A 27,053-nucleotide genomic window follows, 5' to 3' on the forward strand; every position below is an offset into this window, starting at 1 on the left:
GATATCTCTGCACCCAAGTTGCAGTGCTTTGCCTGTGCTTCCCCCTCAATATAGTCCCAAGTTCATATCTGCCTAGGAAATCGCCTAGTGTTAATCTGCATTGCTATTTGTACTCGTTGTGAATACGCAGGCCACAAGTAGTAATTTGTTTTTTGTTCTTTTTTTTTGGATCAACATGCTATCCGGCAACAAAGGATTCCATTCATTATGCTAAGATAAGCTAGTGGTGGCACTATCAGACTAAGACAATGCATGCACTGAGGCAAAAATGCATTTGCCCACCTATCTAAATGTAGGGGGTGAAGGTGAATAATCTCTATTTCAAAAAACGGTGGCGTGTTCCTTTAACTCCGGCCTGGAAAAGGAAACCACTAGTACGCCACGTCTCCTGACCAGCTTTTACTACCCCGACAGCAGATCCGCTCTGCACAGGACTTTGTCTCTACACCAATTATGAAGATAAATTACTGCTGAGTAATGACATGTAATCACAGCTTTAAAAGGACGACACTCTCCACTTTATTTTTAAAACCTAATTCTACAAAACAGGCCGTGTAAGATATTTATATCATTAAATCAGTAAATTACCCACAATAGCTCTGGCCAGGAGGAAATGAGTACTGCTAAAACACTCTTAACGGTTTAATTTGGACAAAGGTTTTATTTGAATGTTTTTCTGTGTGTGATGCAATTTGATAGCAAGGAATTCTAGGCACATCTGTATAATTAATGAACAATCGTTTTGACTACATATGAGGATATTTTCTAGCCTGTGGCAGCGAATTCTTAACAAAAACTGAGGTAATGGCCTCATATATCAGGCCACAGCAGGAAAAGCGTGCAAACACCTCTGGAGTGTTACCACCAATGTCATCATTTTTTACACAACGCTGATCTGCCTCTGGCACTTTAGACCTCTGCATATTACAAATGCTGCAGGGCTCTACGGTGCAGGTATTTGTGTGAGAAAATTGCTGTGTGCTATTGTGAAAATGCATTCAGTGACATCTGATACCTGAACAAAACTTGTTAACATATAATACTATCACTATCAGTCAAATTACAATGTGATCAGCTGCTTCTCAAAGTCAACAAAAGAAAGAAATCCCAAATGTTTGCAACCGTTTCAGGATGTTTTTCAGTGTCTGGGCTTAAATTACAGCATACTTCCACCGTTCAAAAGTTTTGGGTCGTTAAGATTATTTAATGTTTTAGAAAGAAGTGTCTTATGCTCTACAAGGCTGCATTTATGATCAAAAATACATAATGTATTATAATTTCAAATAACTGTTTTCTATTTTATTATATTTTGAAATGTAATTTATTAATGTGATGGCAAATCTGAATTTTCAACATCATTACTCCAGTCTTCAGTTTCATATGATCCTTCACAAATCATTCTAATATGCTGATTTGCTGGACAAGAAACATTTATTGTTATTAATGTTGAAAACAGTTGTGCTGCTTCATATTTTTGTGGAGATTGTGATTATATTTTTCAGGATCCTTTGATTAATAAAAAGTTCAAACCCAAAACCTCAGGGGAATCACCCGTTTTAAACAAACGGCAAACAGAGGAGACTCTGCTGTGAAACAGAGAATGCGTCAGATCTCGTAATAAAACGAGAATCAACATTGGCTTGGCTTAATGTTATAAAAGCAGTCGGCACCAATAGCCTCGTGGGCAGCATGCAGACATATAGCGAAGTTGTGCTTCAGGTTGTGTCCCGTGTTTGAGTTCAGGCTCGTGGACCTTTCCCGATCACACCCCACTCTCCATCTCCAACTTTGCTTCCTGTCAACTAACTGTTGCAAAATAAAAATTATAAAAGCGACAAGATGGCATTTTTATTACTCAATAGGTGAGTAAAGTATTTTACTGAACAGATAAATTGCCATAAGTAGCTCTAACAGAGTTCATTGTAAAGCATTATCTATTGTGAAGGGTCATTGTTCATCTGTTACGCAGAGCCGAAGCACAACCAAAACAATGTTCTTCAGAAAAACGCATGCAGTTTTGTTTTTAACCACTAGAGGGCCAAAAGTTACATAGTGTACCTTTAAGACTAGTCGAGGTGATTATAAAAATATCTATATTTTTCTTTATCGGATGTTCACTCAGGTCAGCCGCCTGTCAGGTTGAAAGAAGTTTATTCTTGAAAGTGTCTACTTCGTCCCAGACCAATCCTATGCTTCAGAATTGTTGCAGTACTACATATTTCATATATTCAGTTTTTTCAGTGCCTGATTGTGCATATCTTGTATTGTCAAACATTAGTTTTGCAGTCTTAAAAAAACAAATGCAGACTGTACCCATAAGGGCAAGAGCGCTCCTAAGCAAATATTAATGTAGAGCCCTGAGCTGTGCCAAACCAATTTGTTTTTCATTACACAGATGATTAAAGCATGTAACAGAAATGTAGGAAAATGAAGGGAAAAGTGATGCCAGGCAAACAACTAAAAGAACATACAGGCTCCTTACTGAAATTTGGAAATACAGATTTAGCTGCTCCTCTCGTGATATTCCATATGTATGGTGGAAGAATATAGACCAGTGGTTCTCAACTGGTTTGGCCATGGGACCCACATTTTCCCATGGTCATCAAGCTGAGACCCAATTTTTTTGGAATTTGAACCAAGCATTTCTCAAAAAGAAAAAAAAGAAGAAAAAAAGAAGTAATTGTTCCACTTTACTGCACATACACCTAAATTGTAAGAATATCACTAACAGTGATGAATAAACAGTATAAGGTAAGGCTATTAAATAGTTGTTTGTTTGACTACACACTGCGTGACCCACTCAAAACGGTCCAGTGACCCACGGGTTGAGAAACACTGATATAGATGATTTCTTTATAAAGTTAAACGGCCCAAGATGGTATTTAACACTAGAGATGCACCGGTCAACCGGCCATAAATACGATTTTCATGATCGGTGCATCCCTATTAACACAAAGTTAAGTTTTCATTACAGTTCCGTACAGTAAAGTTAAGTACAGTCAATTATGAAAACATTCACTTTTATGGGGTTTGTATTTCATTTAAATACTATTAACAAAGTATTTTTTGTCTACTATTCAATATGTAAGTCAAGATCATGTTACCAAACAATTACCCAAAATAGATGTGTGAATGACCATGTGTTTCACTTTTGTTTAGGTATGCAAACTTTCCTCGGAGGCTAACAGAAATTTAGGTCACGCTTGACGTAAATAATTTTGGTATGAAAATCGCTTGCAAATTTTGTTAGCGTTTCATGTCAATTTGTAGCAGTAGTCTTATCACACACACAACCACACCTATGCATTTATATACATGGGAATAAAATAGCTTTATTACAAAATAAGCAGTTCAATAAACAATGAATTAAAAGTTAATAAGTAAATAAGCATCTGCTGAATGCCTAAATTAATTTCGTAAAGTTATCCATGTTTATGACTCATAGTTAATAAAAATTATTAAAAAACAAAAAAACATTGAATGAATCAGTGTTTTTGAAAAATCAATTGAGTAAATGATTCAAAGACTCAATCATAAAGACCATCATTTTAGTGCTGGGCGGTTTGACCAAAAATCAACATCACGATTTTTTTCTAAATTATACCGGTTTCACGGTTTTTACCGTTTTTTTTTTTTTTCAAGCATGATGGATGTTAACCACATTTTCTACTGAGTGAGAGAGGAAATACTGCAGTAGATTTACTTATAATGCCATATTTTATTGTCATGAGTGAATATTATAGAAAAAATCCACACTAATATTAATAATACAGGTTTGCAAGGCTGTTTACAAAGAGGTGCCAGCAGGACGCGCTTTAGGAGCGGCAGAAACAGTGGTTTCCCCGGTAACGGCTGTACACAAAGCAGCAACGCTCATAAACACTGCTTTATCAGGAAAGATAAAGAAAGATTCAATCGTAATAACAAAGAAACTTTTCTAAAGACCGTCAGTTCACTTCAGATACGTTAATACAGTATAAAAACACGCGCGCCGCGAGAAAAAAGACACTCTCACCCCCACACGTCTCGTGCCCATTCTAGTCAATGCTTGTGTTTCAGATCGAAGCTTCCCAGAAGCGGCTCTCCGCGCCGCTTCGCTAAATATAGGCGCCTAGTCTATTTTGACGCACCGCGTGGAGGACGGAATAAAACCTTGTCGCAGCTGTAATGCGCCGCAGACGTGTGTTGTAAATGAGGGGTGAAGCCGCTTGTCCACCAGCGTCCGATCAATTTTTGTTCCGACGCGACGCCTGTGACGTTTTCGCTGCTTGGGGCCGGGGTTTGTGTATACTTTAAATATGAAACCATAGCAACGGCCATACACAAATTCTCGCCGCCGAGTTTCCATTGGCTGCTGCCCCGCGTTTTGACGCTCTCATTTGCATAAAGTATCCACCGAGATACTTTTTTGCAGCGCCGCTGTTGACCAAATCGACGCGACGCGACCCATCATGCTTTGCGGGGGCGTTTTTGCTGCCTGACGTAGTTCCATAGGAAATGAATGGGCTTTGGCGTCGCGTCAGAAATTGAGACGCTGGTGGACAAGCGGCTTGAGACTGTGTCGCGCAGCGCCGCGTTCCGATTAAAGCGACATACACCGGTATTGCGGTATATTAAAAATTCATATCGTAACAAAAATAAACACCGGTATTCGGTATGAACCGGTAAACCGCCCAGCACTACATCATTTGTTTCTTCTTTACTAAATGAATCAGCATTTTTGAAAGATTTGACTGAATGAATGACTCATTGATTCACTACAATACTATATTGTAGTATATATTATGTGGTACACACAAACACACTTTCTTTTTGCACAAAACAGCTAAGCTAAATAAATACGTAAATATGTAAATAAATAAATGGACATAATATCTGTAACATGACTAATGTAAAATGTCCTTGACTGATTTTTTTTTTCTTTTTTTTTAGAAATTAGCAAGATAGTGTACACACCTCTCCAAAAACGGCACTGTCCTATAAGGAAGTTCTTTCCCAGCTGTCTCTCTATGTAGGCCTATGTCCCAGCAGTAGGACACTTAATAATGAGCAGTAAGGGATACATAACAAATTATCTGCCAGAGCTCAGAGAAAATACCATTAGGCTGAATAATTAACTAGCGCTGGAGTGAAATAAGAACTCCACCAAATGAACCAAAGCTCATGTATCCTCAGGCTGCAAGGAGTTAGCCTTTATGTTTGACATCAGACCAGTCACACAATGACACTCTCTCCATATCTCTTGTTCACAACCTAACGATTCAATTATGTAGGCCAGATGCCACATATGCATGCTATACATTACAGGGATCTATAAAGCTGTCGTACCCCACAAAACAGTGATATTGATCTGACAGGTTGCAATACGTTTAACTTTGCAGACAATAAAAGAGCAAATATATAACGGTTTTGACTGCTCTAGCACCGAGCAACAGCAAAATACCTCTGAAATTAGGCTAATCACATCACGCACATATTCCTAACAGCCCAAGTCTTCTGAATTGATTACCCAGCGAGAGTTTAAGCACCCGGGGCACAGTGGCGACTCAGCCGTTCGTCATCATAAAACAGAGATTAGTAAAAAAATAAAAAAAATAATAATTTATACCATTCTTTACTCCCTGACATATGCTTAAAGTAAAGCTCAATTAAACCATAGAACAATTTTCCGTAATCTTGTTCGATTTTTTTTTGTTGGGGGTGAGATGAGAGTCCTAAAAATGGATCAAACGGAGCAGCTGCTCTCGGAGGAGGGAGAGAGGAGAGTAAGGTCTCATTATTATCTGACTTTTTGCTTTCTCCTAGTTTTTTTTTTGGCAAGACCAGAAGAAATAGCCTCATCAAACCCTCTCAAAAGCATCCATCAGGCATAAATATGCCTGTTATGCAACCCCTACGTATGCCCGTAAAAGATGAGTAACTGAAATAAATGTGAACAATTGTAAAATACCATTTAGAGGACATCAATTATCTGGAGGGGAAAATGAGAGCAGAAAAAGCACGCAGCGTGTGGCCTATTCAAAAGCGCCGTTATGACGCTTGCGCTTCCAACCAACACTGAACATCTCAGCGAGGTGCAATCGTAAAGCAGTTACAGTCTTGCCGATGAGACGAATTCATTATGTGAAAGGCACATTTACCCACCTCAATAGAAAATTAGTGTTGATTCTCTATAACTTTCTTGAGTGTTTCTTATTCAAGCGTGCATGCTTGTTCCACTGGTGTGACTCACTGCTGCATGTACAAATACATCATTGCCATCAGGGATAAATAGATTTTCACATTTATGTGAAAGAAAGTGACTGGTGTTTGTGCAAAACTTGTCATGATGCTAAAGTGGTTGCCAAGATGTTGTTCTGATTTGTTTTTAGTGTGTTGCTACGTGGTTGCTAGGGTGTTCTGAGTGATTGATTTCCGGTCCAAAATCAAAGAGCCCTTAAATGTTATTAAAGGGATTTCATCGTGCGCTGGGTGAAAAATTGCACATACTAAAGTGAGTACTACTCTATAAGGAACCAGAAATAGATCTCTTTACAGTCTCTCTGAAATAAACCTTTGGTTTCTGCATAATAAATGTAAAAATTGCTCTCAACAGGTGATATGATGTCGAACAGTGATTGCCTTAAAATGTATTCAACTGTTGAATTTGTACATTTTTACAATTGACCGCATTAAACAACATTACACCGCATTGATGGCGGTGGTTAAGAACTGGAAAAAACTTTTATCATGCTGACTGTTTGCATGCTAAAGCAGAGAACACTATAAGCATGCTAAACAAAAATATTAAACAGTTGATCTAGACCAACTATAATTGAAAATTGTCTTTGTAAAGAAAACTTGCAGCAAAATGTTATAATAATAATAATAATAATAATAATAATAATAATAAACATAATAATATAATATTAAAAAAAAAAAAAAAAAAAAACGATTTAAAACACAAATCCCCGGATTTACAGACAGACAAGGCTTAAGCTAGTCCTGGACTAAAATGCATGTTTGAGCTGTTTTAACTGAAAGCAACTTAAAAGAAAGCACTGACATATCCTAATTAAACTAAAGCTTAACCCTGGCTTAGTCTAAGCCTTTTCTGTGAAACCAGGCCAAAATTCTAAATTAATTAATAATGTAAAAAAATTATAATATTACATTTTTGGGGCCAGTGCAAATGTTGTTAGGGCAAGTAGAAATCTGGCCCGACTTAAAAATTCCTTGTCATTGCTAGTTGCCCATTCACAGCTTAAAACTGCAAATTTGCTGAACTTTGTTACATAATCAGCAGACGCTGTTAAGTAACCAGAAATCCCTGAATGCCATCCAATCACGCAATATGAATTAATTTTAATACTCTTGAGGTACGAGTAATATTAACTGTGATGTTTTGTTTGCAAGCTCCACTAATTAGGATGGATGTCACAGTCTTGTTTCTATGGTGCTCTTCGGCAAGAGTACAGTATTCAAAAAGGGTACATCTAGAATTAGATGTTCCGATGTTAGAAGCAAGGCCTTAACCAGCTTGTATTCAATGACTTCGCTCTTCTCGTGACCATGCAGCATGCAGGACTCTACAGTTTATTTCAAGTGAATGAGGTTAAACAGAATTAAAGTGATGTCAGACAGGTGGCACGGTAAATTTGATTTTGGAATCCTTTATCTGCCTTTCAAGCTCTCATAAAAGGCACCAGGAAGGAGTGCAGAGGAGAGATAAGCTGTGGAAAAAATGACCATGAAAAATAATTCACTGAGCAGAGGATGTTGAAAAACTCAGCAACAGGGGTCAACAGTCACATGCGCACGACTAGATGGGCTGACGACAGAAAGGGTAAAAGAAGAGGATGTGCAGGAAATCAGGCAAATTTCTCTTCATACCACAGAGCGTGTCTGTATGAAGAGACGGAAGAAAACGGAAAAATAGAGAAACGCTTCGGGCTGCTCGACTTTAACCAAGGGGAACGTATAGGAAAAAAACAACACAAAGGACGTATGTTTATGCATGAGGGGAAACTTCCCCTCTTGAATAGTTAACGGAGAGCAAATGTGGAATTTGCAGGAATTTATGTCTGCAGGAGAAAGCGTATGAGGGCAGGGACTGGATGATGGCTTGAGCGTTTGACACACTTCAGGAGCTTAAAGAGCTGGATGTCCTTGGTAGCAAATTTAAGTGAAGATTGTAGGGATGATCTAATGCAACATTCGCCATAAAACTCTCCAGGAGCGGAATTCATGAGAATCTTAAAGAAACTTTAACAAACTTTTGTAAAATAATACTTAATACATTTATTAATACTTGTAATAAATGTTTTTGAAAAAGGTTTTTCCATGAAATGAAAGTAGTGCTGCACGATTAATCGTATCGCAATCGCAATCGCGATGTCAAGCCTACGCGATTATATGACGCAAAATGCTGCGATTTTATATTAAATAAACAAATTAGCGCTGTTAACGCACTTATTAATGCAAATGCTTTTAAACCATTCATGCGCGATAAGACATAAAAGAATGAGCCGCCTGTGAATGTCCTCCACACACACACAGACGCGCGCCAGTATCAAGTTCTTTCGCAGTAGAACGAACAACACACATGTATGCCAAAATGAACGCGCTGCCTGTGAATGTCCTGACTGTGACAGACAGAAAGACTCGCGCTAATATCGTGCGTGCGCACAAAACAGCATGACAGAATACAGTTCTCTTTCGAGCTTGAACGAACAATAACACACAATTATGCCAAAATGTCTTTTTGTCGAGTGTCTTCATAACATAAGAGTAGTCTTATGATGAACACGAAGAGTTGTGATGACTCGTGAAAGAATGAGGCGCGTGTGAGATCCGCGTCACTGACAGCGGCTGGTCTTAAAGGGACAGTACACAGTAGCCACTAATTACATCTGTCGCTAAAGTTATTCTTTTTTTTCTTTTTTTTTTCAATTTTTTTATTATTAGTATTTTTCTTTACCCCTGACATGTATGGTTATATGTACTGTTGTATGTAAATTATGTTTTGTTCTTGTTAAAATGCAATCAAAAAAAAAAATCTGTCGCTAAAGTTAATCAAAGAACAAAGGGAACAGAGAAAAACACTCACTGCTCTTGACTAAAGAACTTTTTTCTTTAGGCTGATTATCACTAATCTGTGTGTGCATTTATTTTCCTTGAGAACCAAGCAAGTTGACTCATGAAACCATTTGTTTATTATATCGCAATCGTAATCGCAATATTGACCTCAATTATCGCAATATGACATTTTTCCCAAATCGTGCAGCCCTAAATGAAAGTATCTTTTTTTTTTTTTTCTTAAAGTCCCCCTGTGGTGAAAGTCAAGTTTTTAATGTTGTTTATATGCCTATGTGGTGTTTCTAATATGTTTTAAGACAAACCATGTGCAAATTCATGTCAACACCATTGCTCAGTATTTTCTCCTTAAAACTGCAGTGAAAAAAAAGACAGTCTCAAAAACACGGTTTGAAATCGCTGGTGTTTCTTGCGTCACAAACTATCTTGTAACCAATCAGGCCATGTGCGGGCGCATATGCAGTAATAGCATATAATTAACAGCGAACTAGCAGGGGAGTCTCAAGAGAAGCCAGGTTATCCCGGTATATTTTTCTGTTGATATGAAAAATCGGGTAGATTTAGCAATGTAGCAGGTGTATAATGTATATTACGGTTCATGTAACATTAGCAACACATTATTAGCTATTTGATCAAAATAATCAAACAAAAGGCTAATCATATTAATCACCGCTAAGTGTCCGACGTTGTAAAGAGCAATACCATTGTGCAGCGTTTACCTCAGTAAGTTGGCCAAGTGAATCTCTGAGCTAGTGGAGGCGGGGCTAATTAGCATATTCATGGATCCACGTATATTAAATGGAGCAAGGGTGTAGAGTAGCATTCAAGCTATTTTAAAGCATGAAGAATTTTTTTTGACAGGAAAAAAACTATTTTGGTGTCATTTTGGTGATCAAAGAGGAGTTAAGGGATAAAATGGTTGACTACAGGGGGACTTAAACAATCTGTAATATGTAATATGTCATTTTTTATATATAAAATCAGCCTGACAAATCAATAATAAAGAGATACAAAGTGGTGCTTACACATGAAAACTGTCAATGTCTCTAAGATGTGAGATTTTTTTCTCTCCTTTAAACAGAATAATGTTTTGAATTACACTTTCAAATGCCGTGGGGTGGATTGTAGGGCTGTACTCAACCAAAGAAAATCTTGGTCGACTGAAGTCCTTAAGTTTGACTAAAATCGACTAAAAATGACGTTAGAAAAAAAAACGTTAAATTAATTAGCTGCGCACTGTGCGCAGTACTTGGTAGCCTTGTTGTCCGCCTAAATGAATTATAAATAAACATAAGAAACTAGTAGGCTATTTGCAGTATTAAATCGTTTTTGACGTAATTAATTTGCACTGAAATGAGTCTGACACACGAGTCTGTCGGCTGTCGGCTCTGACAGCGTTGCATCACGTGCACCTGCGCAATATCATAGCCTATGATTTCCGAAAATAGTACTATGTTGTCAACTAGTGATAGGCTATCATGACAAGAACTTTTGAGGAATATGTAACATAATTTAGACAATTGTTTCTGTCATATGTATTATAATAACTGACAGACACTATAGTTTCAGCCGCTATGTGCAGCTCGCACAGAGTGAGGCTGAACCTATTTTTTACAGTCTATGGGCTGAACATAGGAGCTCAGCTTCGCGGCTGAGACACGAATAGACTATTAACTATTAACTAAAGCTTTTACTCAAACACAAAAGGCACGTCCACTTTAAAAAAATAATATTTATTAAACAAACCAGATCAAGTAATATTCAGCAAACCTTCTAGTAGCCTACTTTCTTCAATCTGTCCGTCTTCTCCGGTGAGTTGGGCTAATCCAAGAGAAGTGAAAACAAGGGGGGTGTTCTGAAGACAGACTTTACCTGTGAAACAGGGGTGCTCTGAAAACATCCCCATTAGCAATTAGTGCTTTCCACCTGATGAAATGAACGCGGCAAAACTGATTACCGGTAAATGAACGCGACAAAACTAATGAAATGAACGCGGCAAAAAATCGACCAATCAGAATTTTGGTCGAGCCAGAACATATCGACCAAATAATCGACTAATCGACTGGGAGAATACAGCCCTAGTGGATTGGTTCAATAATTTGTCTTCTAAGAGCGAACTGAAATGTGTTTAAGAGATAAAAAGTCGCAATCAAGGATTAACCCATTGTAACAATCTTTCAAAGCGGAAAAGGGAACAAAGGGAACAGCTGCGTCAAGAACCAAGGAGCAAAAATAATGTTCAATTTAATAACTGCTGGTTTCATTTCAAACAAGCTGGGAGTCGCGTCATCCTACAGTTAATTGAACAAATGCTTAGTGAGTTTCCAAGCAGCACTAAACGTTGACATTTCGATTTTATACGACAATTAGAGGTTGCACATTATGACTGTTCGCACTGAGCGGATGTTACACTCATGCAGTCAATTGCTCTGAAGCAAAGGTGTGCAAGCGGAAGCCGACAATGTGAAGGGAGAGTCATCCGTAGAGACCCTCAGTCTTGCTCCAGCCAAATCTGGGTCAAGGTTGTCTGTAAAAAGAGGACTCTTTTCTCGCATTTAATTCTCTGCCTGGAACACTGGGGACTCACAGCAGACAGACGGCATGATAATAAAGCCCACATATGTCATACAAATTCAAATTTCTGTTGGCTTGAGGCTGGTTGCTGCAGCAAGTGGGTCAATACTCACATTGGTGGGTGCATAAAGTTATCTGACATCAGTCCAAACATGGTGTGTTTTAATTTAGATATGAGCTGTTTATCACCTCTTCCTAATGAGTGGGTTTTTAGAACTACTCGCTCTCTTCGATGATATCTCTATATTTGCTCAATTAAACCGATTCAGAAGAGAATATGAATCCATAGCACAGAAACTGACGATCGCTGTGATTAATGCTCTCATTAGACACTGAATATGATTATGATCCCCTCTCCAGAGCTTTCAACACAGAAGAACACAAGGCTAAATCAAGGATGATAGCACCGCCGAGGACCCCTCAGAACAAACAACTGCTCGCCACCGACTCTTAAAAGACCCAGCTACCCAATCTTTCACCTGTTTTATGGCTGAGGTTTTCCAATTATCTTGAATAGGGTATCATTACTGACTATGCTAGCAGTGAAAATATATAAATGACTGCTTCACAACTACACAGACTAGAGATAAATAAATAAATAAAGTTTTTTTTTTTTGGCAGCAAACATCTAATATGTGGTTGGTTCATACAGCGATACACAAGTACCCCGTGAGTAACATGAACTACTCTGCTGTATCTTTAAAGGAACACGCCGACTTTTTGGGACTTTAGCTTATTTGCCGTATCCCCCAGAGTTAGATAAGTCCAGACATACCCTTTTCATCTCCGTGCGTGCCGTAACTGTCTAACGCACCCACCGCTAGCCTAGCTTAGCACAAAGACTGGAGGTAAACGGCTCCAGCTAGCATACTGCTCCCAATAAGTGACAAAATAACGCCAACATTTTCCTATATACATGTTGTGATTTGTATAGTCACGGTGTGTACAAATAACAAGGTCACATGAGATGATGAGGCACAGCCATCTTCAACCATATGCATACTGGGAACTATATTCTCAGAAGGCAAAGCACTGCTACTTGGGCAGAGTGATTATATATATGTATCTATGTATATACATATATATGTACATAGGGCTGGGCAAAAAATCGATTTAATCGATTTATCGATTTTGTAGTGTAAAACGATTTTTATTTTGCAAACTCGAGTTTTTTTGCCACAATAGTTTTTTCGGACTTTTCCGCGTTTCGTCCTTGTGCGTTACCATAGCGCGATATGAGGCAGCCGGCCCCCGCCCCGCGTAACCATAGATACTAAAAGAAGCGCGTAACACAATCAAAACAACATGGCACCTGAGGAATAAATATCGCGAAGAATGGGAGAAGTGCAGCCGGCTCCGTAGCGAAAACGGCTCCTCTAACACACCTGCTAAAAGCAAATTACACTTCCTGAGAGCTTTACAAACTGTGTGCCTTATAAGAACGGAGCGCGATGGAAAGCGATTACAGAGGCGATCACGTTTTATATTGCCACAGACATGCTGCCAATTTATTCTGTCGAAAAGCGAGGTGTTTTGTTGTTATAGATAAAAGTTTACATTTGTTCACTCTTTGAGCAGGCTATGTCTGCCACATGCATGTTTCATTTTTATATTCACAGTTCACACTATACTGAGAAGAGTTTATTTTTTTAATTGTAATGTTATATGTTACAAAATTTGTAATTATCTGATTTCTTGAACAGAAAATTTAAGCTACTGTGAAGTTATTGCACTTTTGCTTAAACCTGGGTTAAAGCCACTGATCTATATAATGTCATTCTATATAGATCAGTGGTTAAAGCTTGAAATTGTTGAATGACAGAGCCTCATTTACTTTTTGTTTTGGGATTCTACGCATTTTAACTCTTGAGGACAGTCATAGCAATAAAGTTGCACTTTTCACACAATATCTGATGTCTGCAGTCATTTTTTAAGTTTATTGAAAAAAAAAATCGAAAATCGAATCGAAACTCGAATTTTTCTTTAAAAATCGAAGATTTTTTTTTTAGGCAAAATCGCCCAGCCCTATATGTACATATATACACACACACACACACACATACACACACACATATATATTATTTTCTTCTAGAATTATCATTTTTATCAAGCTCTTATATTTAAGTTCAATAATTTCACTTAAATGGCAATGCAAATTACCTATTAATTGTCATTTAAGTGAAATTACTGAACTTAAATATACAAGCTTTATAAAAATTATCATTCTAGAAGAAAATTTCAGATGGCACTTAGAGGCTTTTGCATCTGAACTCTTCATATTTGAGTTCAATACTACTTTCGAACTGAGCTTCCCATGACCCCTCTCTCTCCCCCTGATTATTACCTGTGTCTCTCCACTGTCCTGTCATATTCAGCCATTAAAAGCCCATAAAAACCAGAAAATCCTTTTACAAAATAAAAGATTGGCTTTCTTTGAAATGCCTTCAACTGTGAACATTCTATGAAGATGCATTAGGATACTTCCGCACATTAGATGAATACACTTACATTAGCACATACAGTCTGAAAAGGGTCTGCGACACGAATTACAGGCACACCGCGGCACCACAGGTGCCTCGAGCCAAAGCGAACAATAGCGTGGAAGCGAACAGCATTAGCGATGTGGAGTAACGATGTAGGTGACCCACATGAAGAGACGTAAGGGCCTTCGCTAGAGGTGATAGGAGCACTTGAGCTAAGTGCAGATATGGTGGAAAGCTATATTTACTGACAGGAACTGAAAACCATTTGTCCTGTAGCTGTGTTATTAGCTGCTCCTTGTTATAAAATGGTAAATGCTCGGCCGCTCCATTTAGAGCATTTGTCAGAGCACTTCACTCCAGTTCTACAGCAGTTTAAACAAGGAAACACACCCTAGACACTCAAGCTAATAGGAAAAGCTTTGATAAACACTGAAGTATGTTTCTGTTCTCTGTCATGTGCCGCCCACTCATTTTGCATTGTCCTCGCCAGCGGTGCCTGACTGCATAAAGACAAATGTTAGGTAGTATGTCAGTCGAGGGATAACTCATCCAATCAGATTATCTGACAGGTTGTCTTTCTCAGGATCTCTGCAGTGACTTCCTGCTTGTCTCCGACTGAAGATCTCGGGTGGCCAGACATACATCACACACCAGGACATCTGGGAGCTCGACCCTGATACTTATAGGTGTATGAAACGGGGGCGGGTTGGATCATTTATATTATGTCATTCTATATTACATTCATGTTCTATTATCAAAACATCAACAAATTATCAACATACAGTGAATCAAATACTTGAATGAAATCTATTTAATAATTATTATTTTTCATGGAAAGTAATGGATGGAAATCAAAATATGCACAATAATTCTGGTATCAGTGTCAATACTTAATGTTATATATCTCAACTACAAATCAAAATCAATTCTTATTGGATGAGTTAGGCTATGTCTGAAGCTGCTAAAAACGCACAACCCTCTTGAATATATGATGCACATGTATTATTGCAAACGACTTAACTCCTTGTCTTGACTTTTGCCAAATGATCTACAGAGGTACACTATAAATAAAAATCTTTACTCAGTGACATTTCGACCGCCACATGGTATATAGTCAATCAACCAGCACTAGTATGAAATAAAACTAGAGTTCATCTATACAAACACACATACACGTCTGCCTTTAGATGTACTTATGATCAAAGTCTTACTTACACTGCCAAAACCTGTCTTTGATTATGGAATAGCATACATGAATACATGCGCATATATGAATAAATCATGTCTAACTTAGACTCTATTGTTGTGATCCAAAAAAGCAATTTACTGGATATAGGTCTTAAAGGAACATGTTTTTGACATGTTGTCAATTACCACAGAGAACAATTATGACCTGTCTGTCACAAACAAAATCAAATTTACAGTAGAGGAATTACAGCGGATATTATATTATATTATATTACACATATAATATACATATATATATATATATTTTTTTTTTTACAGCCAAAAGACTTAAACAATATAAATGTTAAAATCAGACTAGAGTGATAAAATCTGGTTAGCAGTGTTGCTATTGTTAACTAAAAATAAAACTAAAATCATTTTCGTTAATTGAAATAAAGCTGAAATAAAATAAAATAAAATATAGATGAAAAACAAACTTCAAAGTGACTGAAAAAAAAACTTAAGTAATAAAATGACTATAACTGAACTAAAAATGAATTAAAGCTAAACAGAACAAAATAAATGAAAAATGACAAAAGCACATCACAAAATTACTTTGATGAAAACTTTAACTGAAAATATAAATAAAAACTAAATCAAAATACTGACAAATACTTTACAAGTATGCAAAAAATACTAAAATAACACTGCTGGTTAATAAGTAGTATCCAATTTATGATGTAGGTAACCATAATAAAACAATATATAGCTAGCCAAAAAATACTTTTCTGTGGTGATTGGCTACATATTGCAATAGAGCTTAAATGTTATGGATCTTAATTAATGGATCTGCATCTCATTTATTAATAGACATTTCTGAGACCAAGCTAGACTGAAATATGCCAAATATTACAAAACAGGAATAACAGCATAAAACGACTGACAGCAAAGAAAGCAGCATTTACACTTAGTCAGAAAACCGCTCCTGCAGAAAATGGTTTCTGCAACAAAATAATCCCACCAGACTGTTTACTCATTATCATATCTCGAAGGACCGGATGCACAGGTGACGGAGAGCCGCTGCTCGGTTTGAGGATTCTGACACAGCTCTTGTGAGTTAATAAGACATGCAGTGGAGAGATCTGACCTGCTTGGCTGAAGAAAGGCTCAGGAGTTCATGTGGAAATGTGTTTGTTTGTGCGTCACTGACCTCTTTAGGTTGAGGAGAGCCCAGGGGACGCCAGTCGGGGTCTTAAAAGCCGGCAACAGCTTCTCTCCTAGTTCAACAGCTTTTTTCCTGAACACCTGAAGTGAAAGAAAGACAGACAGACACATTGAGGTTAGTCTAACCTCATCTACACAGAGCAACAGCAGAGCCGTGTAACCTCTGGCTGCCCCTGCCTTCCCATAAACTCACCATATTTATTTGCATGATACACAGAGTCAGCTGACAGAAAGAGAGGCATTGATATTCTGCTGAGAGCTGGATTTGGGAGACGGCTGATAACAGCAGATAAGATGAGGGCACGCGGCCCGCTGTAAACCTGCTGCCTGTCTGTCATCTTCTGTCTGCTATCTGGCCCTTCATTCTACTCCTCTGACATTTCAAACCATCAGGGGCTGCAACCAATCCCTCGACCAGCAAACGTGCTGCATATCCGTCGGCCGCTGAGATGGTATCGTGCGGAGCTGATCTGACTTCAGTTGTTTTATCCAGAAATGCTAAGAGGTCTTTTGACATTTGTGGACCATATTCAACACTCAGAATTGTCTGTATTCAAAAATGTGTTTCTTTTTTTTTTTCTTTTAAAGAAACCAATACTTTTATTCAGCACAGATACATTATTTTGATCAAAAGTCACAGTAAAGACATTTTTCCATAAAAAGATTACGCAACAAGAATAAATTTATGTTTCTTGAGCACCAAAACTTCATATTAGAATGATTTCTGAAGGATCATGTGACACTGAAGACTGGAGTAATGATGCTGAAAATTCAGCATTGCCATCACAGGAATAAATTATGTTTTAAAATATATTAAAATAGAAAACAGTTGTTTTTTTGTTTTTTAAATCATAATATTTCACAACATTACCGTTGAAAAGTTTAAGGACGGGGTCAAAAATACGATAAAAACAGTAGAGGACATACAGTATTTAAATAAAATAAATTAATTAATACATCTATATAAATATTATTTCATGAATAATATCCATGTAGATTTTTATTCAAATGTTTTTTTAAAAAAAAAGTATTTATTGAAATAAACTAATATGGTCCACTTATTGCTTTAATTTTTACTAGCTATGGTGTGCCCACTAATATGATTAGCTATTTCTAACAACATATTTGTGTCAGAAAAATATACATTTGCATACTTCATCAAAAGTTATGTATAAAAAAAATAAGCACATAAACAAAACTTATTGACAACTATAAACTGACTTTGAACCACAAACAATTGCACATGATATGAAAAATGATCAATTTATTTATATTCCTAAACTAATTTTTACAGCAAGACTACCACTAATAATTCAATAAAACCTTTGATAAAACGTTAACAAGCTAGACAACATTATATCGTCAATACAGTAAATTAGCATAATTGGTCAAAAATGTTCGATCTGTAGTTTTGTTGTCATTAAAACACATGCTTATGATCAACAAACATAAGGTACAGTCACAACGCAGCACCTTAAGATCCTAATAAATATTAATCAAGGTTTCTTGCATCAAAAAGTTAGTTCATCAGTTTTGACCTTATTTCTGACTCCTACAAGCTATTTTTTGCAACTGCACCTTTACGACTTTTATATTTAAATGACCAGCTTTCCATGATATGTCCCATTTAAGCAAATATTTATGGTATCTGTTGCAGGGGTTAGCTCTTTTGAAGGGTTACTTTGGCGAAGGAAGCAGATCTGTATCAGAGAGGCGGATTTAATCGTCCCTCTTGTAATTCATCCTGAGAGTCAGAAAGCCCACAAAACAAAGGTCCCATGAGCCCGGACAGATCGCTGCGTGAGAGCCTTTCACAACACGAGAGAGGAGAGGCGGCACAGACAGAAGTCCAAATTTATTGGGGAATAAAAGCAATGCACTAGTGTGAAGCAGTAAAACAATAATACACATACGATTGGGATTAAATCAACTGTAACACTGAAGCATGTTAGAGAGTCAGTCTCATATCTGATCATAAACCCCACTACTGAGCTCATCTACAGCTCTAAAAGAGGACGTCTTTACCTCACTATTAGTCTGCTATTCGGAATGCATATCAAGGATGAGGTCAACACGAAGCGTTTTCCCCAGCGCCTCACCGGCCTAGATGAAGTCTGTGTGCTCGCCCTTGCTACTTCAAACACAAGGTCAGCTGTTATCCTGTCCATGTGAATTCACTTAGCAGGTTGTCTGGATGGATGTCACCAACAGGCCCGCCACCTCCACCACATCCAATGCTTTTAGGAGAATGTTTACAGAACGTTTGGAAGTGAGCCTTGAACTGTCACGTACACCCAGCATCCTTTCCATTCCAAATAACTGGTAAACAGAAACAGCCAGCAACTCCATCAAAACTGCTTTTGAGATATTAGCAGCTGGCTTGAGTGCTCATCGTTTTTTTTATTACATACATAAATGCATGCACATATATTTAGCTAACATATGCAGGTGTGCATTATCACCTCTGTGTTTGCATTCACTTTCAACAATTCAAAGCAACTTTGATCGGCTCTCCCATTACTCAGAGTAAGCGAAAGACGAACAGAGCGGCTCTGCTAAACATTTCCAAATAGACTGATGACAATGTTTAATATATCAAAAACAGACAGCCTATAATATAAATGAGAACTGATGGCCATAGCATGCTATAGATATTCATGTGGTCAATTTATCAGTGGAGCACAGAGTTTATACTGATTACATTAATTTAACAAATTACAAAATGAAGGTCTGTGCAAAACTTTTTGTCCTTAGTAATAAAAAGTATTTTTTTAAAGGCACAGTTCCAAACCTGCATGAGTTTCTTTCTTCTGTTGAACACAAAAGATGATATTTTGAAGAATGTTGGTATATATTATATTATATTATATTATATTATATTATATTATATTATATTATATTATATTATATTATATTATATTATATTATATTATATTATATTATATTATATGCCATTAACTTCCATATAATTTACTCCTACTATGGAAGTCAATGGCTACCGTCAACTGTTTATAATAATAATAATCATCATTATTATCATTATCAAAAGTAATGCTGAGGAGAAATAAAACAAGGTTAAGCAGACTCATAACTTGAAGGTCGCTTAAAAACGTCTTGTGACACTTCAAGGTGTAAGTGCGAGTGTGCATGAGCCCATACAAGACACAAAGCAACTGTTGGTCAAGTGCTAGATGTCCACTAAATAAGATAAATTGCCTTGACAGTGGATTGTGACCGGAGACCCTCACGAGCCTTTACCTAGATTACTGTTAGGACTACAAGGACAGGAGCACACAGCTGTAGAGAGCCATCTGACCCTTTCAAAGCTCTCTGGATCAGTCTGATCCAGGTATGGAGAAGAGGGGACAAAAAGGTTCAAGAAAAAAAAAATGAAAGCAAAGCTCTAAAGCTCAAGACAGCTTAGATAAAGGCTGACGTTTACGCCACCGTGAGGACCACAGCTCACGCAAAGGGAGACTAGAAAGTGTATTTTTGAGGAATCAAACACGGCTAAACTAACAGCAAAGGTGCTGCATGCAAATTTGGAATTAATTTCAACTTCAAATCAGGTCACTCGAATGAAGGTCTTTTGAAAAATGCAAATTAAGTCTATCATTAACTTTAGGATAGCTTTGCACAAATAAGGACGGAAATGTTGAGGCGAATGTATTATTCCAGTAAACGTTATTATTACCAAACCATATATACCATATTTCATTAAACAGAGTAAATTTTCCACATAGATACTTTTGGAAACCAGATTTAGATCTACAAGATTAATTGCTGTAAAAGAAAATCTATTATCAGATCAATCCAAGGTAAACCGAGCAGACGAAACAAGGTCAACATTACCAAATGAAAATCCCAGAAGCAATAGCCCAGTTGAACTCCATTTACCAAATTAAAGGTGTTTAATACATTTTTTTTAAACACACCATGTTTAATGGTCATTAACCATCCATGGTGGGGTTTTCTAAGGTGTTTGTTAAGTACTTAGTTTTAGTGATATGAACCAGTGAACAGCCATCATTAAATGTTGAACTTTGGCTTTGTTTGTGCTATGATAACTCAACTCTTATTTTGCTCTGATTTATTTACTTTTTTTTTTTTTATCTTTTGTTCTCTGAACGGTAATATCATTGCAGCAGCAATTGGGCAATAAAAAATAAAAAATAAAAATTAAATGAATTAATTAAATCAATTAAAATAAAATAAGCTTTTGTGAAAGTTCAAATTGGCCAAGAGAGCGGTTCAAGCTCATCGAAGAAGAGAACAGAAGGTATGATATTTTTTTGATTACTGGTTAACAGCATTCCCCTGACATAACATCAGAAAGAATAACGAACAAAGTGCGTAGATTCAGTAAGGGATCGTTGTCAAAGTTGCATTCAATTATTGAACAACAACTATGAGCTATGTTCTCACGACACGGTCTTAATTGGCACAGAAACCATTAATGCCATAAGCTACATAACAGAGCTCAACAGAAGCACTCAAGCAGCCGGACGCTAAATAATAGTTCGAAAGAATCACTTTTGATGGAGTTTCTGGCTGATTCTGTTTCCAGTTATTTCGAATAGAAAGGATGCGTACTGAACATCACCCAAAGCTTTTCTTCTTTACCAACCAATGTCAGAGCTTTAGAGCCCCGAAAAGTGTGGGGCTCAAATATAATTGTCATTTAAAACTCATTTATAGAGTTATTTTTTATTATTATGTAAAAATGTTAAAATTGATTAGACTAAACACTTCAGTGCCCTCTGAAGGCATAATTTTAGGTTGTTTGGCATGTAGGAGTGTGTGTGTGTGTGTGTGTGTGTGTGTGTGTGTGTGTGTGTGTGTGTATGTGTGTACCTGTTTTTCTATCCCGGTGGGGACTTCAACCTGAATGCACACAGACTCATGGGGACTCGTGTTACAGTGGGGACCTAAATTGAGGTCCTCATGGGTAAACAAGCTTATAAATCATACAGAATTAGTTTTTTTGGAAATGTAAAAATGCAGAATGTTTCCTGTGATGGGTAGGTTTAGTGTAAGGGGACAGAATATACAGTTTGTACAGTATAAAAACCATTACGTCTATGGAGAGTCCCCACAAAGATAGTAAACCAGACATGTGTGAGTGTGTGTGTGTGAGTGTGTGTGTGAGAGTGTGAGTGTGAGTGTGAGTGTGAGTGTGAGTGTGAGTGTGTGTGTGTGTGTGTGTGTGTGTGTGTGTGTGTGTGTGTGTGTGTGTGTGTGAGTGTGAGTGTGAGTGTGAGAGAGAGAGAGAGAGAGAGAGAGAGAGAGAGAGAGAGAGAGAGAGAGAGAGAGAGAGAGAGAGAGAGAGAGAGAGAGAGAGAGAGAGAGAGAGAGAGAGAGAGAGAGAGAGAGAGAGAGAGAGAGAGAGAGAGCGAGAGCGAGAGAGAGAAAGAGAGACTGGTGCTCAGTCATACAATATATATAACCTACATACTGTACATACCATACATATTTATTTTTCATGAAAATGTATATAGGAGTGCACACACAGGAGTGCACACACAGGAGTGCACACACAGGAGTGCACACACAGGAGTGCACACACAGGAGTGCACACACAGGAGTGCACACACAGGAGTGCACACACAGGAGTACACACACAGGAGTACACACACAGGAGTACACACACAGGAGTACACACACACTCACACAAACAAAAATACAGAGAGCGAGATTTCATACATTTCAAATCATAAAACTCAAGTTGAAAAATTTATGAAATGAGTGATTCTCTGCAAACTTGTGCTACATGGCATGAAATATCGATTTTCAGTAAGGCCTGAAGTGAAGAACTACACTTGATATCTTTCCGGCCTAACAGCATGTAGAGATACAGAGCAGTCGCACATTAATAATTAAAAGCTCACAATTAACTGAAACAAGACTAAGAAGCTTAAAAAGCAGAAGAAAAAGAGTTGTGTGACATGACACTACAGTGCTGAATGGCTGTCACCATTGACACAGACAGCAGAAAGCATCATTTGACATCACTTAGGGTCTGGTACAGTAGATCATGTCATCAAGCGAGCAGGAGACACTTCTGAAAGTAGCACCTGAAAGCAATTAATCTGAACACTTCAACATATTTATCTTAAGTCAGCAGAGCGAGGCAGCTCTAGCCCACGAGGCTCAGCCTTTAGCTCTAACAGTGTGCAAGAGCAAGACAGAGGAAGGGAAAATATGACCACAGAAAAAGGGTGTATAGAGCCAAAGTGAAGGACACCATTAAACCCACAGGAACCTGTGCCACAGTCATCTCATTATCAGAACATTAGTGACCATCAGCTCATGACAGTTTGAACCCGGTACAAGTAAAAGATGTCATTTAAGCGATACATCATGGCTTCTGCAAATCACTGGTCCGGAAACGAGCAAGAATTGCAGAAATACTGTAGATAAAGCAACAGCACAGAATAGCCACTCCCAACTTGCAGACAGCTTTTTACAGGAAGAAGAGTCAGTGTTGTTTCACTCAATGTTAACGGCTTCAAGCAGTTCATGAGTAGTTGATCAATGTCTCCCAGTTCGTTTGAGTTTAAAGTGAGACCAAATATTCACTAGGGTTCACATCTGAGCAGGTCAAAACATGAGACTGATGGGCTTGTTCTCAAGCCGTTTCTTGGTTGACTTGCAATGTGGGCAGGAGTGTTGTCTTATTAAAAAAAGAGAATCGGATCATTCCTCTTTAGATAACAATTTTTCAATTGTGGGAAGCAAGCCATTCTGCAATATTCTCCTGTGCTCCAAAGCATTAAATGATCTTACGCAGGGAAGCAGCTCACCAATACCAGAAGCTAAAAAGCTCCCTATACAATGACGCCTCTTCCTCCGTACTTCACTGTGCTGGAGAACCATTTATTATTATATTTCTCGGCAGATTTTTGCTCTAGAGCATCACCATGCAACTCGTGTTTCATTGCGATTCATCACTCCACACATAACTTTCCATATTATGCCATTCTGTCTTTGATGATTTTCTAAGAAAGCAATGGCTTTTTATAGAGCATTTGCTTTAATTTTGTTAATTTCCTGACCAATAATTTGTGGTTAGGACAATTAAAAGCTTAGCGTTTAGCCATTTAGGGCTTGGCTTATTTTTCTGGCCCAAGATGTATACAGTCCAATGCACTTGGCAGAAGCCACCAAAATTTGCTTTGCCAATAAATAAAATGGACAGACAAATGTAATAACCTGTGCTGTAACAAATATAATAAAATAAAAAATAAAAAACAGCTATTCTCCTTTTGTAATATATTATATTAGCAATATATCTGCTTTCAGCACCTTGTTCTAAATGTTGCCAATGGCTTTCCTCAGTCAACTACCAGTCAATTCTAATGCATTTCTAACTGTTCAGTTACAACAAAACCTTACAGGGAACTATGTTTAATCAAACAATGTAGTCAGAGAGCTTCCTTTATGAGTATAATAGAAATGAACTAATCTCTCTTTTTTATCTTTAGGGAAAATATCATAAAAGTGATGTATTCAAGATATGTACAGAGAGAAGACTGCACTAAATGAATAATGAAACCAGTGAGATTTCCCCAAGGTTGGATTCAGATACCTGAGTGTGAGAGCGATCGCTCATATGAACACAGTCAGTAAATTACACCCAGAGCTCCAGCCAAAGGCTTTCCTTTGGCTGCAATACAAGACGTGTTGTAATAACGGAGCAGCCTGCACACATCTGGTCTGTAGAGTAGCACAATCCAGACGCATAACGTGCAGATCTTTAACTGATGTCTTGCAAACATCTATGTATGAGTCTAATACTGTAATGTATGAACTTCAAGGTACTCATTTTCACTTACAAAGCTCTACATAACCTTAGTCCTACATACTTTTCTGACTTATGCTCCTGTTCGTTCCTTACGCTCTTCTAGTGCGGGATTGTTAGTCACCCCTAAATTTAGTCTGGTGACTTGTGGCTCCCAGGTTGTGGAATGCTCTTCCTCAAGACATCAGTCAAGCATCCACCCTTTTCTCCTTCAAAAACCTCTGAAAATTACTCTTCAGTTCTCAGTCTGTAAATTGTGCCTTATTATGGATATGTTATTTGTTTGAATCCCTCTTTGCTTGTATCTCGAACCAAACTTTGTACGCAACATCTGTATATTCTTTCTGCCCTTGGTATGTGTATTGTGCTTTGATGTTTAATGTAGTTCTGTTCCTTATCTTTGTAAAATGACCTTGAGTGTTGGAAAGGCACTATATAAATAAAAATGATTATTCAAACTACTCGAAAAAGCATGTTTTTATCTTAGCACCAATAAGAACTGATTACAGTAGAATTTAACAGCTAGATTCCTATTTACAGGTCATGCAAATCTGTATATTTTTCAGAATGAAACGTTTAACATTTATTAAACTTTTTCCCCAAAAAAATCTTACCGACACTAAACTTTGAAACGGTATAGTTTAGATTATATGATGATCAAGTTTTATCATTTATACAGTAGTAGTTATAAAGAGATATACTTCATTTTCCAAACACGTTTGCTGCTCTTTTTACGCAGTAAAAACACTATCAGTGTCGTTGCATTTACGCTGCTTCTTTACTTAGCGCTGCTCAAAGCAGGCCTAAAACTCACCTTTTACAACCTTATTCAGTCTGATAAAGAACATAACAGAGATTCGCCAACATAATTATGCGTCCGCTGGCTGGTGCTCATCTCTGAAATGAATTAATTCTGCATTAATGCCAGAGTTTGTCTGCCAGATGTGTACAGCAGTGTGACAGACAGCTGAGGAATAATTGATTCCTCCAAGGCTGAGCAGGCATCTTTTTAATAGGACAGATATACGGTAACATGGGGCCATTGTGCTTATAATACAAAGGGGATGAATGGGCATCCAGGCAGAATGAAAGCAGAATTTATCAGCGGCGGATCCTGTTGCAGCTCTTTTCAATAGGACACTGAAGTCAGACACACTGAGTCGGTGACATACCTTGACATTGTGACATGTCATATCAAAGAAGTGGATGGGGAAATTTCTACTTGCAACAAAAAATACAAGCTTAACAATACCAGTAAGCTAAAATTAGCTAGAAAACACATCCCTGTGATGGTCGGCACCAATATTTAGTTGTCAAGGGCATGTCTGGAAATGATAACCGGTGTAGTCATACTGTAGCCATTCAGATGAAAATGAGGGGTTGCTTGAAAAGAAAAGATGGATGGCATGAGATGACAGGGACGAAAGATAGATGGAGAACAGGCTTTCAGCATTGTGATGAAATAGGCCACAGGGACGCACCTGTGCTCACTGATAAAGCAGAACTAGTGAGAACGTAGAGCCATACTGACCCTGAAAGTCATCCCTCGCCATATCAAAGGAAGAACAGGAAGCACTGGTGTGATTTCACAGGCTACTGCCAAACTCAAGAGTAGGGTTGTCAAGTTCCAGTTCTTTGGCACAAAGTCCATACTAAAATCATATTGGTAGTATTTCCGCCAGGTTCACACATACTGTTCCAGTGCGTATACAGTACGGGCTCATTGTCTTTTCCCATATAACACGTTTGCAGTGCACAACTGATCCACGGCTGTATACCACAAACACAACACTTATTCATTATTTTTTTATTTCAAATACAAAAGTTGTTACGGAAAAATATTTTTTTCAGCATTGTGATTCTCTTGTTCACAGTGCATTTAAACAATCTTTCATAGACGCATTCACATTTAAACGCACTAAATTTAAACAACCTATTATTTAATTCATTACTTCTATAGCTTTATATAGGCTAATAAGTTGCTCAATCAAGTGGCAAAACATTTAAACATACTTTTATGTTAAAATAAAAAACTTACAATTGACAAAAATAGCTGACTCTCATGCATTTACTTTTGCATTGAAATCTTTATACATAAATCCTGCGGGTTTTTCCTTGTTGTATAACTTGTTTTTCCGCCTCCACGAAGAGACGATTGCCATTCATTATGTCAGCTTGCTTATCTATGTGATGTAAGGTGAAGTTTTCCTTGTTTTACCCTGGGCAAAATGCCATATGTTGACTGTGAAACACAGTAGAGTTTTTTAAATATGCATTTATGGTGAAATTACTAAATATTTGTGTCAATCCATGTTTATTTTTGTGCAAACAATGCGCTGTTGCTTTAATTCAGCACGTGCAGTAGAGCAAACATGTGGAAACGCACTGTTCAGAATATATATATATATATAAACATTTTATCATAACGACCCCAAACTTTCGAATGGTTACCTGCATCAAGTATTACCTGTAAGAGATAAAAGCACAATCACAACAGAATGAAAAAGACCATCAAGTCCTTCATGTGCTGACCTTTACAAAAAGGCTGCCACAAAAGGCACACCTAGATCATTCTTACCAGACGATAAAGTGGTCTGAAACCACCAAGATCAGATTGAAGGAGCCACTCAGGGACAGGAAGAAAGGAAGGGCTGCTTACGCACACCTTTCAAAACACTCTGTGAAAAGACACATTTTCATTTTCCTCTCTCTATTTCTTCTGTCTGGAC

The 27,053-nt window shown here is 37.6% G+C and overlaps 1 protein-coding gene across 1 annotated transcript in view; it reads right to left on the reverse strand.

Moving 5' to 3' along the window:
* man1a1 (mannosidase, alpha, class 1A, member 1) overlaps nt 1-27,053 on the reverse strand; it is a 111,559-nt gene that overhangs the window by 26,701 nt on the left and 57,805 nt on the right. Inside the window, exon 5 of the mRNA XM_081379569.1 lies at nt 16,510-16,604. Within this exon, the coding sequence (XP_081235695.1) occupies nt 16,510-16,604 (95 nt within the window). The remainder of the gene's footprint in view (nt 1-16,509; nt 16,605-27,053) is intronic.

Source organism: Scardinius erythrophthalmus (assembly GCF_964197995.2).
Source record: "Scardinius erythrophthalmus genome assembly, chromosome: 11".
Classification (NCBI taxonomy): domain Eukaryota; kingdom Metazoa; phylum Chordata; class Actinopteri; order Cypriniformes; family Leuciscidae; genus Scardinius; species Scardinius erythrophthalmus.